Source organism: Salvelinus namaycush, chromosome 33 (assembly GCF_016432855.1).
Source record: "Salvelinus namaycush isolate Seneca chromosome 33, SaNama_1.0, whole genome shotgun sequence".
Taxonomy (NCBI): domain Eukaryota; kingdom Metazoa; phylum Chordata; class Actinopteri; order Salmoniformes; family Salmonidae; genus Salvelinus; species Salvelinus namaycush.
Window position 1 is genome coordinate 10153663 of NC_052339.1, and position 17877 is coordinate 10171539.

At 43.3% G+C, this 17877-nt stretch overlaps 1 protein-coding gene across 1 annotated transcript in view; it reads left to right on the forward strand.

Moving 5' to 3' along the window:
* Window positions 1-17877, forward strand: part of LOC120027657 (cadherin-18-like) — a 193055-nt gene that overhangs the window by 27070 nt on the left and 148108 nt on the right. The window contains exon 2 of the mRNA XM_038972651.1: window positions 13701-13995. Coding sequence (XP_038828579.1) covers window positions 13701-13995 — 295 coding nt within the window. The remainder of the gene's footprint in view (window positions 1-13700; window positions 13996-17877) is intronic.

A 17877-nucleotide genomic window follows, 5' to 3' on the forward strand; every position in this document is an offset into this window, starting at 1 on the left:
TGTAAACAAATTTGTGCACAACATTTGAGAGAAATAAGCTTTTTGTGCATATGGAGTGCCGGGTTTCATTTTATTTCCCCCAGCAGCAGTAGAAGTCAAAATAGAGGACAGCCATTAGGGAAGATGATGTGCATCAGAGACAAGCAGCACATCTTTGTCATGACCCCATCACAATGTCCCAATTCACGGTCATTAGCTGTGTGTTCCATCATCACCAAGGTGCCCAAGACTGTGACAAATCAATTGTCAAGAGAGTGCTATGAGGATATGATTGGGGGAAGCACGGACGAAATGCAGCAATAATCAAGCAATAATCAAGCGCACCCACATAAAATGTGATTAAGTCCTCTTGAGCGAAGAATAAGGGCTGAAATTTAATAAAAAACAAACCCTCCTCGCTAATTGCAAATGTGAGGCCTGGCGCTGAAGAGCCAACCCCTTTTTCTCATACCGCTTCCCCTCTCCTCCTTGCCTATTTGTGGAAAGACAGAGAGCGCGTCCCTAAAGACACATATCCTTAATTTCTCCAACTCCCCATCAGCACTTTTCTATGTTTTCAGAGATGCTAACTCTTAGGTGAATCTAGGCAGCTTCCTAGCAAGACAGTTGACACCAACACTTGTTTGGTTCCTGCGGCGTAGCACAGCTGGCAAATGTGACAGCATATAAATCGTAATGGTCAAATACAAACACTCCAAGTGCACATACAGACACAAACAACAAGATAATCAGTTGAGATAATCACACACCCCAACAAGTAGATGTACATGCTAATGTATGTCTGTGTCTCAAATAGCACCCTATGCCCTATATAGTGCACTACACTGTAAAAATGTCCTGTTATTTTACAGTAACTTACAGTCAGAGAGTTGTCTATAATTACCGTAAAAAAAGGTACAGCGTGTTAGCGTTCTGTGTTTTACGGCATCCAATACTGTTACTGTAATATTTTTTACCATTGTTTTTTCAATCACTGACAAGCAACTGGCTGCCTGTAAGTTACCATAAAACAACAGTACAGTGCATTACTGTAATCGTATGACGGTAATTGTAACAAATTAAATGATATGTTCTTGTTCTTGTTCATCGACCTTAGCTTATTGCACTGACTGTAAGTCGCTCTGGATAAGAGCATCTGCTAATTGACCAGAATGTAAATGTGAAAAATGAAGACACACTGCTGGGTATTATTTTAATGAGCTCCGCCCCCAAACAAGGCCACATTTGATCAAAATACAAATAGTTAGAGGGTGGCACACATTAAAATAATACCCTACAGTGTGCTTTGCAACTGTTCATTTTTACATTTACATTTTGGTCATTTAGCAGATGCTCTTATCCAGAGCGACTTACAGTCAGTGCAATAAGCTAAGGTCGATGAACATGGACATATCAGAGTCATAGCAAATAAAAATATTATGTCCACAGCTTTGTCTCTGTGTACCCCTCCATTATCAGGCTGCACACTGGCCAAGTGATCAAATCTATCTAGACTTCGTTTATTAAAGGGTTTGTCTGGGGATCTGAATGTTCCTGCCAGTGACTGTGTTGCCCCTGACAATTTTGATCCCTTTAACACTCAATGTCCTAATGCATTCCCTGCAGACAGCCACCATGCACCAGCCATGCGCCAGACAGTCATCCTTTTGGCTAGGCCTTATTGAACTCACCATAGAGAGAGAGAGAGAGAGAAACACAATCCCTGCATCCTCCTCTCTGTAGCACAGTGGAGGAGAGGGCTCAACTTTTCAGTACAGTACGTCTCATATGGCTTCCTATTTACTTATATACTAATATAGAGCACTACATTTGACCAGAGCACTGTAGTAGCAGTAGCAGTAGCAGCGGTAGCAGTAACAGTAGTAGCAGTAGTAGCAGTAACAGTAGTAGCAGTAGCAGTAGCAGCTGTAATAAAAGAGCACTGTACTGTATATGGAATAGGTTGCCATTTTGGAAGTAACTTATAGTGCATTCAGAAAGTATTCAGACCCCTTGACCTTTTCCACATTTTGTTACGTTACAGCCTTATTCTAAAATTGATTAAACCGTTTTTTTTACTCATCAATATCCCGTAATGACAAAGCAAAAACAGTTTCTTAGAAATGTTTGCAAATTTATAACAAATACAAAACTGAAAAATTATATTTACATAAATATTCAAACCCTTTACTGAGTACTTTGTTGAAGCACCTTTGGCAGTGTTGATGCTACAAGCTTGGCACACCTGTATTTGGAGAGTTTCTCCCATTCTTCTCTGCAGATCCTCTCACGCTCTGTCAGGTTGGATGGGGAGCATCGCCGCATAGCTATTTTCAGATCTCTCCAGAGATGTTCGATCGGGTTCAAGTCCGGGTTCTGGCTGGGCCACTCAAGGACGTTCAGAGACTTGTCCCGAAGTCACTCCTGCATTGTCTTGGCTGTGTGCTTAGGGTCATTGTCCTGTTGGAAGGTGAACCTTCGCAACAGTCTGAGGTCCTGAGTGCTCTGGAGCGGGTTTTTATCAAGGATCTCTCTGTACTTTGCTCCATTCATCATGCGCCCGGTCCTGACTAGTCTCCCAGTCCCTGCTGCTGAAAAACATCCCCACAACATGATGCTGCCACTACCATGCTTCATCGTAGGGATGGTGCCAGGTTTCCTCCAGACGTGACGCTTGGCATTCAGGCCAAATAGTTCAATCTTTGTTTCATCAGACCAGAGAATCTTGTTTCTCATGGTCGGAAAGTCCTTAAGGTGCCTTTTTGGCAAACTCCAAGCGGGCTGTCATGTTCCTTTTACTGAGGAGTGGCTTCCGTCTGGCCACTACCATGAAGGCCTGATTGGTGGAGTGCTGCAGAGATGGTTGTCCTTCTGGAAGGTTCTCCCATCTCCACAGACAAACTCTAGATCTCTTTCAGAGTGACCATCGGGTTCTTGGTCACCTCCCGGCCAGCTCTAGGAAGAGTCTTGGTGGTTACAAACTTCTTCCATTTAAGAATGCTGGAGTCCACTGTGTTCTTGGGGTCCTTCAATGCTGCAGATTTGGTACCCTTCCTCAGATCTGTGCCTTGACACAATCCTGTCTCGGAGCTCTACGGACAATTCCTTCGACCTCATGGCTTTGTTTTTGCTCTGACATGTACTGTCAACTGTGGAACCTGTTATAGACAGGTGACTGTCTTTCCAAATCATGTCCAATCAAATTAATTTACCCCAGGTGGATTCTAATCAAGTTGTAGAAACATCTCAAGGACGATCTATGGAAACAGGATGCACCAGAGCTCAATTCCGAGTCTCATAGCAAACTCCTGAATACTAATTTAAATTAGGTATTTCTAAAAACCTGTTTTCACTTTGTCATTATGGAGTATTGTGTGTAGATTGATGAGAAAAAAAATATTTAATCAATTTTAGAGTAAGGATGTAACGTAGCAAAATGTGGAAGAATACTTTCCGAAATGCACTGTATGTCTTATTGGTTAAAATAATAAAGAAAAAAATAGCTGTCTCTCCCTCAGTGGCCAATCAAGACACGACTCACCTAGCAATGTTTTGCCTGCTTTGAGGAGAGAGAGGAGAAAGCAGCTCAGTATTAGAGAGGATTTCTACTTATTTGTATGTGGACACTCACCGCTAACTGACAGACAGTTCCCCACACATCTTTCCATCCCCTCCTCAGGACATTGCAGTTGTTTTTCATATGGCCTTCATTATTCCCACACACACACGCACACACACGCACACACACACATACACACCCATACACACAGACAGTGGTGATGTATGTTCAGCTCTTTTCGGACAGGACCGTTGATGTACTAACAAAATTAACACTAATTACATCCAAAAGGCGGGGAGTCATGAACATTTCTGAGTGATCATCTTTAATGAACTATAAATAAATTATCCCTGACTGTACTGGTATTGAATGCATTAGAAGGCACACTGCATAGAGATGTAGCCATTTACAAAGGATTATGTCTGTTAGAGCATTGAGTGGTCTTCCTAGTAGGTTTAGCCTATCAATATTGGCCATCGAATATGATGTTATGGCTTTTATGTCAATCAGGCTTTTCCTGACACTGCTGGAATCAAATGCATTACAAGTATCAGAAGTGCACTCCACATGGAGTTGTAGCCATAGCCCCAAAGGAAGCTGTCTGTAACACCATAGATTGGTCTACCTAACAGGTTCAACCTTTGATGCTGATCGGTATTGCCCATCTGATTTGGTTTTATGACTTCTGTGTCAGTCTTGTTGTTCCCATGTGGCCTAACACACTGTGTCTTCCCCTATAGTGTTTGATGTTGGGATAATGACCCGTGACCTGTTATCACTTTTATCTCCCGGCTTTGGAAAGGGACCAGTCACCATATGCTCAGTGGCTCACACACTCTTAAGCGACTGTGATATATTAGCTCTTGCCAAACAAGTCAATGGCCAAATTAGCACTCTGACCGCAGGCTAAATTAAATGTATGTGCTTGTACTTGCAGAGTGCCTCCTTCCGACATGTAAGTGGTTTCTTCTCCTGTAGTGAGGTGTTGTTTATTTCCTCCCTACTTCCTGATTTCTCCAAACACCACACACCCTGATCATGACACTCACATGTATAATGCACATTTAAAATCTATAATATTACTATTACTCTGTTACGCCAGGTTCTTTCCTGCAGTCTCCATCACCCATGGGAAGTGTAAACCGCCTGTTTCATTGTGTACTTTTGTATGGTTGGTGGGTTGTCGTTAACTTAATCCTGATTCCTGATTAGGAGAGTAAAAACTCAATGGGAACTTTGACTCCCTACCTAATTAGAGGCTCTGATGTTTACCAGAGGATGGACAGTTTGCTCCCATCAAGTGGCAAGCCTTGCAATCAGCCAGCAGCTTTTTAATTAGGGATTCATTTGCTAGGCACAGTTTTGATTAGATTTGGACCCGGTACCTTTCGCACTGCTCAACTTAATGTTGTGAAATACAGAGGGGAACAAGGGGAGATGGGGTCAGATGTGTGTAGGGGAGGGGTAATTCCTGACATGCAGAAGGACACCAGTGATGAAGTATTTTTTATGTCCCCTGCTGTTTTGTATTTGTCTAATTGAGATAATCATTGTGATCGGAACTCAATAGCCTGTTATTGCCAGTGCAAATCAGCTGACAACTAGACCGTGACTCCAAACCACCCCTTGGGTGCTGTCCTGCAGGACTACTAGAGTTCTTTGTAAATAGAGTATATCACCACCAACAAGCCTTGCTGACTTAATGCAGTACTCCTTGTCTGTCACTTACTGGGAGTCTACCTCACATGCTCACTCAGAGGGAGTTTACCTCATCAATAATGGCTACCTCATAAATTCAGTAATGGCTACCTCATATGCTTCATAATGGCTACCTTCAGTGGTGTAGTTAGTGGAGGGAAAACACGTAAATGCTGTTTACGCACCTTTTTTATTTCGCTTACCTACTGATCTCTGAAAAACACATTGAGAATAAGTCGTTCAAATGAGATACTAAGTCGTCCAAACAAGTTATTTAGTCGTTTGAATGTCTTATTATCTGTTCAAATGACTTAATTAGGCCTCATTTTTATGCAGCGCCAGTTGTGCTTTTGAGACCATTGCTGCAGCCATTCATTCACTAATTCCATCCATTGATATGATTATTCATTGACAGTTCTTTGATAGAGCTGCTTATGAATGCCAGAGTATGTAAGTGGGCCAACAATATCAGACGGTTTTACCAATTTGACTTCCGATTCTGCCACTTATCCACATTGCTCCAAATGTAAAATGTTGTCAGTGTTATTTGACCTCAGGTTTGCCCCTACTGCTCAGCATCATCATTCCGAAGGTTGCATGTTCAATCCCAATAGTATTATTATTTATTTTTTTACCCTATCCAAAACCTTAACCCTTAAAATGGTAACCTGGAGTTGCTACATACTTTTTTTGACTTATAAAATAATATGTACAAATTGATTATTAAAGAATATAACGTATAAATGCCTCACGAGCTTATCTTAACTGTCATACCACATCAGAACCCAACATATAATCTTGCTTTACTCAAATGTTTATAAACAAAGTAAATGTAAACACCATTTTTGCCTCAAAACATGATTAAAACTACTCTGAACAAAAAAATAAGTGCAGCATGCAACAATATTTTTTTTTTACTGAGTTACATTTCACATACGGAAATCAGTCAATTTAAATAAATTCATGACTAGGAATACAGATACCTATCTCTTGGTCACAGATACCGTTTAAAAAAGGTAGGGGCGTGGATCAGAAAACCAGTCAGTATCTGGTGTCCACAATTTGCCTCATGCGGCGCAACACATGTCCTTCGCATAGAGTTGATCAGGCTGTTGATTGTGACCTGTGGAATGTTGTCCCACTCCTCTTCAATGTTTCCTGGATATTGGTGGGAACTGGAACACGCTGTCATACACATCGATCCCGAGCATCCCAAACAGGCTCAATGGTTGACATATCTGGTGAGTATGCAGGCCATGGAAGAACTGGGACATTTTCAGCTTCCAGGAATTGTGTACAGATCCTTGCGACATGGGGCTGTGAATTATCATGCTCAAACATGAGGTGAAGGCGGCAGATGAATGGCACGACAAAGGGCCCCAGGATCTCATCACGGTATCTCTGTGCATTCAACTTGTCATCGATAAAATGCAATTGCGTTCATTGTCTGTAGTTTATGCCTGCCCATACCATAACCCCACCACCACCATGGGGCAGTCTGTTCACAACTTTGACATCAGCAAATCGCTCACCCACACGACACTATACACACTGTCCAGTACACTGTCCAGTACAGTTGAAACCGGGATTCATCCGTGAAGAGCACACTTGTCCAGCGTGCCAGTGGCCATCAAAGGTGACATTTTCCGAACTGCATTCAGGTCTACACCCTTGTGACGACGACGAGCACCCTGATGAGCTTCACTGAGACGGTTTCTGACAGTTTGTACAGAAATTCTTTGGTTGTGCAAACCCACAGTTTAATCAGCTGTCTGGTTGGCTGGTCTCAGAAGATCCTGCAGGTGAAGAAGCTGGATGTAGAGGTCCTGGACTGGGGTGGTTACACGTGGGCAGGGGTTGTGAGGTCGATTGGACATACTGCCAAATTCTCTAAAACAATATTGGAGGTGGCTTATGGTACAGAAATTAACATTCAATTCTCTGACAACAGCTCTTATTGACATTCCTGCAGTCAGCATGCCAATTGCACGCTCCCTCAAAACTTGAGACATCTGTCACAAAACTGCACATTTTAGAGTGGCCTTTTATTGTCCCCACCACCTATGTAATGATCATGCTGTTTAATCATGTCACGTTCCTGACCTGTTTTCCTTTGTTATGTATTTGTTTTAGTTGGTCAGGGCGTGAATTGGGTGGGTTAGTCTAGGTTTCTATTTCTATGTGGGGTTTTGTGTTCGGCCTGGTATGATTCTCAATCAGAGACAGGTGTGTGTCGTTTGTCTCTGATTGAGAGTCATACTAAGGCAGCCAGGGTTTCACTGGTGGTTTGTGGGTGTTTGTTCCTGTGTCAGCGTTTGGGCCACACAGGACTGTTGCAGGTTAGTCAGGTTTGTTGTTTTGTTAATTTGTAGTGTTTGTTTGTTTGCCATTAAATAATGAACACTTACCAATCCGCATCTTGGTCCGATCCATGCTCCTCCTCGTCTGAGGAGGAGAACGACATTGACAACCTTTACAGAAACACCCACCAAACCAGGACCAAGCGGATTGGAAAAGGACGGCAAGAACAAAAGCAATGGAGAGAAGAGGAATGGACATGGGAGCAAATATTCAACGGAGAAGGACCCTGGGCTAAGGTGGGAGAGAATTGCCGCTCTCGGGAGGAGAAGGAGGCAGCCACAGCCCAGGAGCGCTGGTATGAGGAGGCAGCACGTAAGAGAGGCTGGAAGCCCGAGAGGCTCACCCAAGAATTTCTTGGGGGGGGGCTAAAGGGGAGTGTGGCGAAGCCGGGTTGGTTACCTGAGCCAACTCCCCGGGCTTACCGTGGAGTGAGAGGGCGTCGTACTGGTCAGACACCGTGTTATGCGGTAAAGCGCACGGTGTCCCCAGTACGCGTGCTTAGCCCAGTGCGGGCTATTCCACCTTGCCGCACTGGTAGGGCTAGGTTGGGCATCGAGCCGGATGCCATGAAGCCGGCCCAACGTATCTGGCCTCCAGTACGTCTCCTCGGGCCGGCGTACATGGCACCAGCCTTACAGGTGGTGTCCCCGGTTCGCCTGCATAGCCCAGTGCGGGTTATTCCACCTCGCCGCACTGGCAGGGCTACGGGGACCACTCAACCTGGTAAGGTTGGGGAGGCTTGGTGCTCAAGAGCGCGTGTCCTCCTTCACGGTCCGGCATATCCGGCGCCACCTTCCCACCCCAGCTCAGTACCACCAGTGCCTACTCCACGCACCAGGCTTCCAGTGCGTTTCCAGAGCCCTGTTCCTCCTCCACGCACTCTCCCTATGGTGCGTGTCTCCAGCTCAGTGCCTCCAGTTCCGGTACCACGCACCAGGCCTACTGTGCGCCTCAGCAGGTCAGAGTCGGCCGTCTGCCCAACGCCGCCTGCACTGCCTGCCTGCCCAGCACCATCTGAGCCATCCGTCTGCCCAGCGCCGTCTGAGCCATCCGTCTGCCCAGCGCCGTCTGAGCCATCCGTCTGCCCAGCGCCGTCTGAGCCATCCGTCTGCCCAGCGCCATCTGAGCCATCCGTCTGCCCAGCGCCATCTGAGCCATCCGTCTGCCACGAGCCTTCAGAGCCGCCCGTCTGTACCGAGCCATTAGAGCCGTCCGTCAGTCAGGAGCCGCTAGAGCCGTCCGTCAGTCAGGAGCTGCCAGAGACGCCAGCCAGTCAGGAGCTGCCAGAGACGCCAGCCAGTCAGGAGCTGCCAGAGACGCCAGCCAGTCAGGAGCTGCCAGAGACGCCAGCCAGTCAGGAGCTGCCAGAGACGCCAGCCAGTCAGGAGCTGCCAGAGACGCCAGCCAGTCAGGAGCTGCCAGAGACGCCAGCCAGTCAGGAGCTGCCAGATCCGCCAGCCAGTCAGGAGCTGCCAGAACTGCCCTTCAGTCATGAGCTGCCCTCCAGTCATGAGCTGCCCTCCAGTCATGAGCTGCCCTCCAGTCATGAGCTGCCCTCCAGTCATGAGCTGCCCTCCAGTCATGAGCTGCCCTCCAGTCATGAGCTGCCCTCCAGTCCGGAGCTGCCCCTTATCCTGGTGCTGCCCCTTATCCTGGTGCTGCCCCTTATCCTGGTGCTGCCCCTTATCCTGGTGCTGCCCCTCAGTCAACTGCTACCCCTCAGTCTGTTACTGCCTTTTGGAATAGCGGGATTGACATGGAGGGTGAATATTGGGAGGAGGCCACGGAAGCGGTGGTTGACTATGGTGGGGTGGGGACCACGACCAGCGCCAGAGCCGCCACCGTGGACAGACGCCCACCCAGACCCTCCCCTAGACTTTGTGCTGGTGCGCCCGGAGTTCGCACCTTAAGGGGGGGGTTCTGTCACGTTCCTGACCTGTTTTCCTTTGTTATGTATTTGTTTTAGTTGGTCAGGGCGTGAATTGGGTGGGTTAGTCTAGGTTTCTATTTCTATGTGGGGTTTTGTGTTCGGCCTGGTATGATTCTCAATCAGAGACAGGTGTGTGTCGTTTGTCTCTGATTGAGAGTCATACTAAGGCAGCCAGGGTTTCACTGGTGGTTTGTGGGTGTTTGTTCCTGTGTCAGCGTTTGGGCCACACAGGACTGTTGCAGGTTAGTCACGTTTGTTGTTTTGTTAATTTGTAGTGTTTGTTTGTTTGCCATTAAATAATGAACACTTACCAATCCGCATCTTGGTCCGATCCATGCTCCTCCTCGTCTGAGGAGGAGAACGACATTGACAACCTTTACAAATCAGCTTCTTGATATGCCACACCTGTCAGGTAGATGGATTATCTTGGCAAAGGAGAGATGCTCACTAACAGATATTTAAACAAATGTGTGCACAAAATTTGAGTATCGAACATTTCTGGGATTTTTTATTTCTGCTCATCAAATATGGGACAAACACTTTACATGTTGCATTTAGATTTTTGTTCAGTATATAATGTTTATGGATTGTCACTCCTTGCATCCATAGCACTTTCTTATTGTTTCAACTGCTGATTGCCCCTTTAATTTAAGCATCTGGAATTAATAATGAAGGAAGGTGCTGAGTAGGAGGAGCAACCAAGGGTGTCAAAAACACTTTGAAATGTTACCTTTGGAGAAACATGGATACATGTCAGAATCTGAAGTCAAATTGGTAAAACCGTGAGATCATGTTGGCCCACGCATGCTTTTGCATTCAAACGCAGCCCTATCAAAAACTGATGAATAATAATAACTGTCCATGAATAATCATATCAATGGATGGAATCAGTGAATTAATGGCTGCATCAACGGTCCGACAAGCACAACTGGCACTGCATAACAAATGACACCTTATTAAAAAAATAAAAATAAATAACAATTAAGTCGTTTGAACAAGATAATAAGTAATTCAAATGAGATACTAAGTTCCAAGAGTCAAATTTTGTTATATATTTTTTTGCCTTGGGCTTCAGGACTTCTGTATATGCTCAATAATGGTTTGGTAGATACATATGCAATGCAATATGAAAATGGTGCCGCTATCATGAAGCATTATTGCTGTGAAGTCAAAATTGCCTGTTGTGGCTAGCCCCTTGATGTTTGACACATTAATTAATGTAGAAGGTGAGAATGTAAATGGACGGTTGAACTCTTCAGGCTTTGTTAGATCACTGTATACATTTTAAATGATAAGTTACCTATTACTTAGTACCTTATATATTTTTTTAAAGTTCTGTCATCTTCATTCAAATGAATGAAAACAGTATGGATGGTTATACTGCATTTGTTGTACAGTTATAATGTCCTGATTTGTTAAAGCAGGTGAATAGTATGTAATGTTGGGCGGCAGGTAGCCTAGTGGTTAAGGAGTTGGGCCATTAACCGAAATATCACAGGTTTGAATACCTTAATCTACAAAGTGGAAAAATCTGATGTGTCCTTGAGCAAGGCACTTAAAACTTCCCTGTGATATGTGGGACGCTAGCGTTTGGTATTGGTTTCACATGGCCAACATCCAGTGAAAATGCAGAGCGCCAAACTCAAATAAATTACAATAAAAATTTAACTTTCATGAAATCACACATGCAATACACCAAATTAAAGCTACACTTGTTGTGAATCCAGCCAACCTGTCAGATTTCAAAAAGGCTTTACGACAAAAGCACACCAAACGATTATGTTAGGTCAGTACATAGCCACAGAAAAACACAGCCATTTTTCCAGCCAAAGAGAGGAGTCACAAAAAGCATAAATAAAGATAAAATGAATCACTAACCTTTGATGATCTTCATCAGATGACACTCATAGGACTTCATGTTACACAATACATGTATGTTTTGTTCGATAAAGTTCATAGTTATATCCAAATATCTCAGTTTACATTGGCGCGTTACGTTCAGTAATGTTTTGCTTCCAAAACATCCGGTGATTTTGCAGAGAGCCACATCAATTTACAGAAATACTCATCATAAATGTTGTTGAAAATACATGTGTTATGCATGGAACTTTATCTAAACTTTTCCTTAATGCAACCGCTGTGTCGAATTTCAAAAAAGCTTTACCGAAAAACCACACCATGCAATAATCTGAGTACAGCGCTCAGAGCCCAAACAAGCCGAAGTCAGATATAGCATTATAAATATTCACTTACCTTTGATGATCTTCATCCGAATGCACTCCCAGGAATACCAGTTCCACAATAAATGTTTGATTTGTTCGATAAAGTCCATCATTTATGTCCAAACACCTCCTTTTGTTCACGCGTTTAGTACACAATCCAAACTGATGACGCGTTGGCAGGTCCAGGCGAAAGTTCAGACGAAAGTCATGTTACAGTTCGTAGAAACATGTCAAACTAAGTATAGAATCAATCTTTAGGATGTTTTTATCATAAATCTTCAATAATGTTCCAACCGGAGAATTCCTTTGTCTTCAGAAATGCAATGGACGCAAGCTACCTCTCATGTGAATGTGCGTGACCAGCTCGTGGCACTCTGCCAGATCTCTGACTCAATCCTCTCTCATTCCCCCCTCCTTTATAGTAGAAGCATCAAACAAGGTTCTAAAGAATGTTGACATCTAGTGGAAGCCTTAGGAAGTGCAAAATGACCCCATTTCCACTGTATCTTGGATAGGCAAAGACTTGAAAACCTACAACCTCAGATTTCCCACTTCCTGGTTGGATTTTTTCTCAGGTTTTTGCCTGCCATATGAGTTCTGTTATACTCACAGACAGCATTCAAACAATTTTAGAAACTTCAGAGTGTTTTCTATCCAAATATAATAATTATATGCATATTCTAGCTTTTAGGACAGAGTAGCAGGCAGTTTACTCTGGGCACCTTTTTATCCAAGCTACTCAATACTGCCCCCCTGTCCCAAAGAAGTTAACCCTCATTTGCTGTAATACTATAACTGACCCTGTAAAGCAAACATATTTTATGTTTTTGCTTTTAAGTTCTAACTGAAACTGTCAGGTAATTGGGATTTGGTAAAGCAGGTGACTATTACTGTAAGAACTTCACAGGATACAAACTAAAACTGTCAAGTAATTGGGATTTGGTTAAGCAGGTGAGTAATATGAGATTTGTTGTTAGTATTTGTTGTGAAGTTCTGAGCAGAATAATTGGCATGAGAGTGGCAATTCCCAAGTTATCAATTATGCCTGAACAAACAGCTTGGTTTTCTCTCCCATTTTTTGCTCTCTTACTGAGAATTAAGAGTTAGTAAGTGTAGCACTGAGTAAGTAGCCAATCTACGCCACCTTTTTTCTTATAGAGGTGAGGTCCTCTGATAATTACCAAACACTATATCAACAATCTATAATAACACAGCTTCTTTACCAACATAGGTGGAGCATGGAAATAAAACGTTTAGAATAAAGTTTCAAATAGAAACCCTTTTATTTTTTCTGCAGCAGCATAGTTTCAGTTCGTAGATTCAGTAGAATTGTATGGTCACACATAGCCTAATAATCATCAGAGAGCTCCACTTGAAAATAATACAATCTTCGGCGCTGTCACTTGTACAGTCATTCTAGTAAAATTATTATCTTGACAAGAGCACACAAACTAAATGCATTGTTGAGGGAGACGTGCCACAGGGAGAAGGAGAGTGGATCCTGGCCGAACAGCACATATTTACGACTAGTCAACCAGGCTGCCTCACTGGAATTTGGACTAAAGACACATTCACCGCTTTCGTCTTCCCCAGGCACGCCTATCTGTACACGTGTAAAAGCAATCTGCTGGCACAGGGAAACACTGGCAAACACATGTTTAGAAATCCCAGGCTAAAGCTTTGTCTATGACATTTTGAATATGTTACATTGAATAATCTAAGACTCACAGGTTTGTCTGATGTATTACCTTACCAGCCCACTCACAACTAATAGGCTCCCTATGATTTTCTAGAGAATATCTCCATATTTTGTCGTTTTTGGACTGGCATTTAGCACTTATTAAATATTTAAGTTTTAAAATTGCTATAACTTAAAGGGGTAACTTATCTAATAATTATGGTTATGCAATGTAGTAGAGCTCTGATATGTTGTCTCTGGTCTCTCTTACAGCTTCATTCCAACTCAGACAAAGGGGATGGCTCCGTAAGGTACATTCTGAGCGGGGAAGGTGCTGGGAGTATATTCATCATCAACGAGGTGACAGGAGATATTCATGCGACTGAGAGCCTGGACCGGGAAAGGAAAGCACACTACGTCCTCCACGCACAAGCCTTCGACCGCAACACCGAAAAGCCCCTGGAACCAAAGTCGGAATTCATCATCAAAGTCCAGGACATCAATGACAATGCCCCCAAATTTCCAGATGGTCCCTTTGTAGCTGCTGTGCCTGAGATGTCTCAAGTGGGTAAGGACAGCCCTGTAATTTGCTACCTGCTTCCAATAAGTTAACTTGACTTTGCAGTATGCAAATACTAGATAAAAGACGTGGTGGCCATTTTGGCTTTGTTGGAGTGTGTCCTTTATCTAGGAATGCATTTTACCCATAACATATCTTACATTCACATTCTTATTTACAACATGTTATTATTTAAATCATTGGGAATCTTAAGAAATAGATTGCGAATCGAAAACATCTGGCACAAGACCTCGGTGTTTAATACATTCTAAAAGCTTTAACCCGACTATTAAAACCACTCTGACCCTGTTCCACTACTAAATTCATTGTTAAAAGCCCATACATAGTTGTATACTGTACACGTACAACAACAGGATGATAAAAACATGCAACATGTTCCATGTTCTCAGTTGTTTCCTCTCTTTTCATTTCCATTTTCATCTTTTCGTGTGGCAGTGGAGTCTTCCCTCCCTCCCTCCTTTCTTTCTTTCTTTCTTTCTTTCTTTCTTTCTTTCTTTCTTTCTTTCTTTCTTTCTTTCTTTCTTTCTTTCTCTCTTTCTTTATATTTACTTACTTTCTCTCTCCCTCTCTCTCGCTCTCTCGCTCTCTCTCTCTCTGATGGTTCCCCTGGGTAGGGAAAGGAAGGTCTTTATGAAGCACTCAATAATGCTCTCCGTCATCCCTCCATCCCTCCCTCAAGACTCTGCAAGCCTCTGGAAGCCTCTCCATCAAGGAGAGAAAGATTCCAGTTGCCTCCTCCTGATATGCCCGCATCATGTGGCAGCATCTATGTTGTCTCTCCGTTTTAGCTATGGACAAACAAAAGCTGTTTTTTTTGCGTTTTTTCAGTGCAATGGATTTCTCTCTGCCTGGCAGCCAAATGGCTCTAAAATGTTTTGCTGAAACACATCAGACTTGGGTCCAAAAAGTGTTGTGTTTTGCCCAGAATGGTGGCATGCTTCTATCATCATCTTTTAAACTCTTGGTCAGATATTTCAAAGTTGGTAATGATTGCTCTATCAATGCCACTTTTTGTGTTCTTTGAGCCGCTATCCTCCTTTCTGTCCACGTTCAACCATTTTGGTGTTTATCTTTTGGAGCTTCTTAGGTGCTTTTGAAAAATGACAAAGTGGTGGCCTGGGGTGGTCTAGCGAAAAGGGCCAGGGCCTTCAGTGGACTTGAACAGCTTTGCCAATTCACTCAGTGTACTGTGTAGATCTGCACTGTAAACCCCAATGTGATGTCATGACTCAAAACTTTTGAGGAAACCTGTTGCACGTAATATATCTGAGTACAGTTACTTATCGTGATTTGTAGTCATTACTCAAACCAATAGAGTCACTGTGACCATAAATGGGGTCCAAATTTGAGTTGTATCAGCTTGAAAATGTTGAGTTACGCCCCCACTAAGCCATGCCTCCAAAATAAATGAATTCCCAGTGTGAATTCCATTTTTGAGTGAATTGTAGTTATCACCCATGACTGTGTTTGTTAGTGACAGAGACATAGTTGTTGAATTCGTTCATATTCAGTCCTGTGGCCTTCACCAAGTGAGTTCCTAAGCAAATCTTATCATCATAATTATATAATACATTACATATCTCAGAAGGATGTATTTTGAGACCTTGCTTTACCCTAATGCAGGGGCCTGAAACTTATGGTTTACAGGCCACATCGGGCCTGCAAGTAGGGTTGCAACGTTCCTGGTTAAAGGATTTCCAGGATCCATTCAACTTGGATATCTGGAAAACCTGGGAAATGTACCAGAATTTTGCAACCCTACCTGCAAGTAGTGACATTACGTTTGATGCTGGAGCTCTGAGACATGCATTGAAATCACTAAGCAGTGTACTTCAAAGCAGTGTACCAATGCCTGGATCAGAAGCCCGTGATCAATGAAGTCGGAATCTTCTTTTTGTTGAACAACCACCTGATTGGTTTGGTATTGTTTTGGTAGAAGACAAAGGCTACGCTGCACATGTGCTACGGGGTGTGTGACGTCCTCTATAATAATTTGGCTGCTCTAAAGTATTTTGACCATCAGGTGCCACTAGTGTACACTGTGTTTATCAAAGCCTATTTTTGACACAATATGCTGGAAAACCTTAGTGCTTCAGGAAGCTTGGTTTCCCCATCACTACCTTCACATATTTGTAAGTACGGTGACCAGTAGAGGTCGGTGTTTGAAACAGCTTGGACTCTAAAAAAGCACCGGAACCATGGCAAAATCAGTGGGATCTCGCATTTTGCAACACACGTTTTGAAAAAGCATGTGATCAAACAAAGCTTTGGACGTCATTAATGAAGTACTTCTGATAAAGTGATACATGCATCGGCACACTGCTTCGAAGTACACTGCTTAGTGATTTCGACGGCTTTACCTACAAGCATTACCTACCAGAAAAAATATCATTTTTTTATCGTAACTTTCAAAACAATTGTTGATGTGACATCTCATATAGATTTGAGTAGGGTACCACATAAACATTTAAAGTAATAATACATTTTAATTGACTTTGAGTTCAACTTACTAGAAGTATTTGAGTTTAAAAAAACTTGATATACAGTGTGGATCTCTCCAAAATATATTGACCGCTGTTAACCCAATGGGCCCTGTAGAGGCCTTTTCCATAAACAGTCAATATGACTGTCACGCCCTGATCTGTTTCAACTGCCGTCGTTATTGTCTCCACCCCCTCCAGGTGTCGCTTATTTTCCCCAGTGTATTTATCCCTGTGTTTCCTGTCTCTCAGTCCCAGTTTGTTTGTATGTTTTCCAAGTCAACCAGCGGTTTTCCCAGTCAACCAGCGGTTTTCCCATTCTCCTGCTTTTTGCTATTCTCCTTTTTCTAGTCCTCCCGGTTTTGACACTTGCCTGTTTCTGGACTCTGTACCCGCCTGCCTGACCTTTCTGCCTGCCTTGACCATGAGCCTGTCTGCCACTCTGTACCTCCTGGACTCTGATCTGGTTTTGACCTTTTGCCTGTCCACGACCATTCTTTTGCCTTTTGGATTAATAAAGACTCCAACCATCTGCCTCCTGTGTCTGCATCTGGGTCTTTCCTTGTGTCATGATAATGATCCTTGATGTATTTATGCATTTTTTATGAGCAGACATGCATGCCTTAGAACTGTGTTGCTAAACATCTTTCTACAAACCCCATGCATCCATGTTTGTAATCCTCTATGAGGCCCTGTTACATACTGGACAATAAATGCTTCGTAATCTCAATGTAAATGTATGATACAAGCTGACAGGAATATTTGATGTAGTGGCTGTAGGAATTGGCAGGTGACAAGCCAAATATTGGCTGAATGTGTTGGTGGCTCATTAACAAACCGCTATGTTAATGTAATTGGCTCCTGGTTTGAGAGCTTCCATATTGTCCAATGTGTTGCTTAGACATTTTATGATTTGCCTCAGTTGGGGAAAATCCACAGGTTTCAAAAGTTTCCCTGTTTCCTGGAAAAATGTTGCCAATCAGCCAGGTAGCTAGTCCCTACAACATGTAGAATCAATCAACATTGATGACCCAATGGGAAGAATCAAGGACTGCGATGGGTAAAATAATTACCCATTTTCTCTCCCTCCCTTTTGCTTGTGTCCATTAAAGCTAATCCTCTTCGGCCTGCTGGCGTCTGTGGCATCAAATCGGCTGTAACAATCAACTGTCCTCACACTTCACAGCTCTAATTCTCCTGAGTTTGTCAATACCTGCTCTCTCCTTGCCCAGGAACGGGCTGTCTGGGAGTCTGGCGGCTAATTGCCTGTGGTGTTCCTTTTTGCTGTCTAAATTGATTAGCTGGGCATGTGCAAGGGTACTCCAACATTACCATTTCACTTCTCAGAATTGTACTGCAAAAAAAATATTCGGAGGCTTAGATGAAAGGG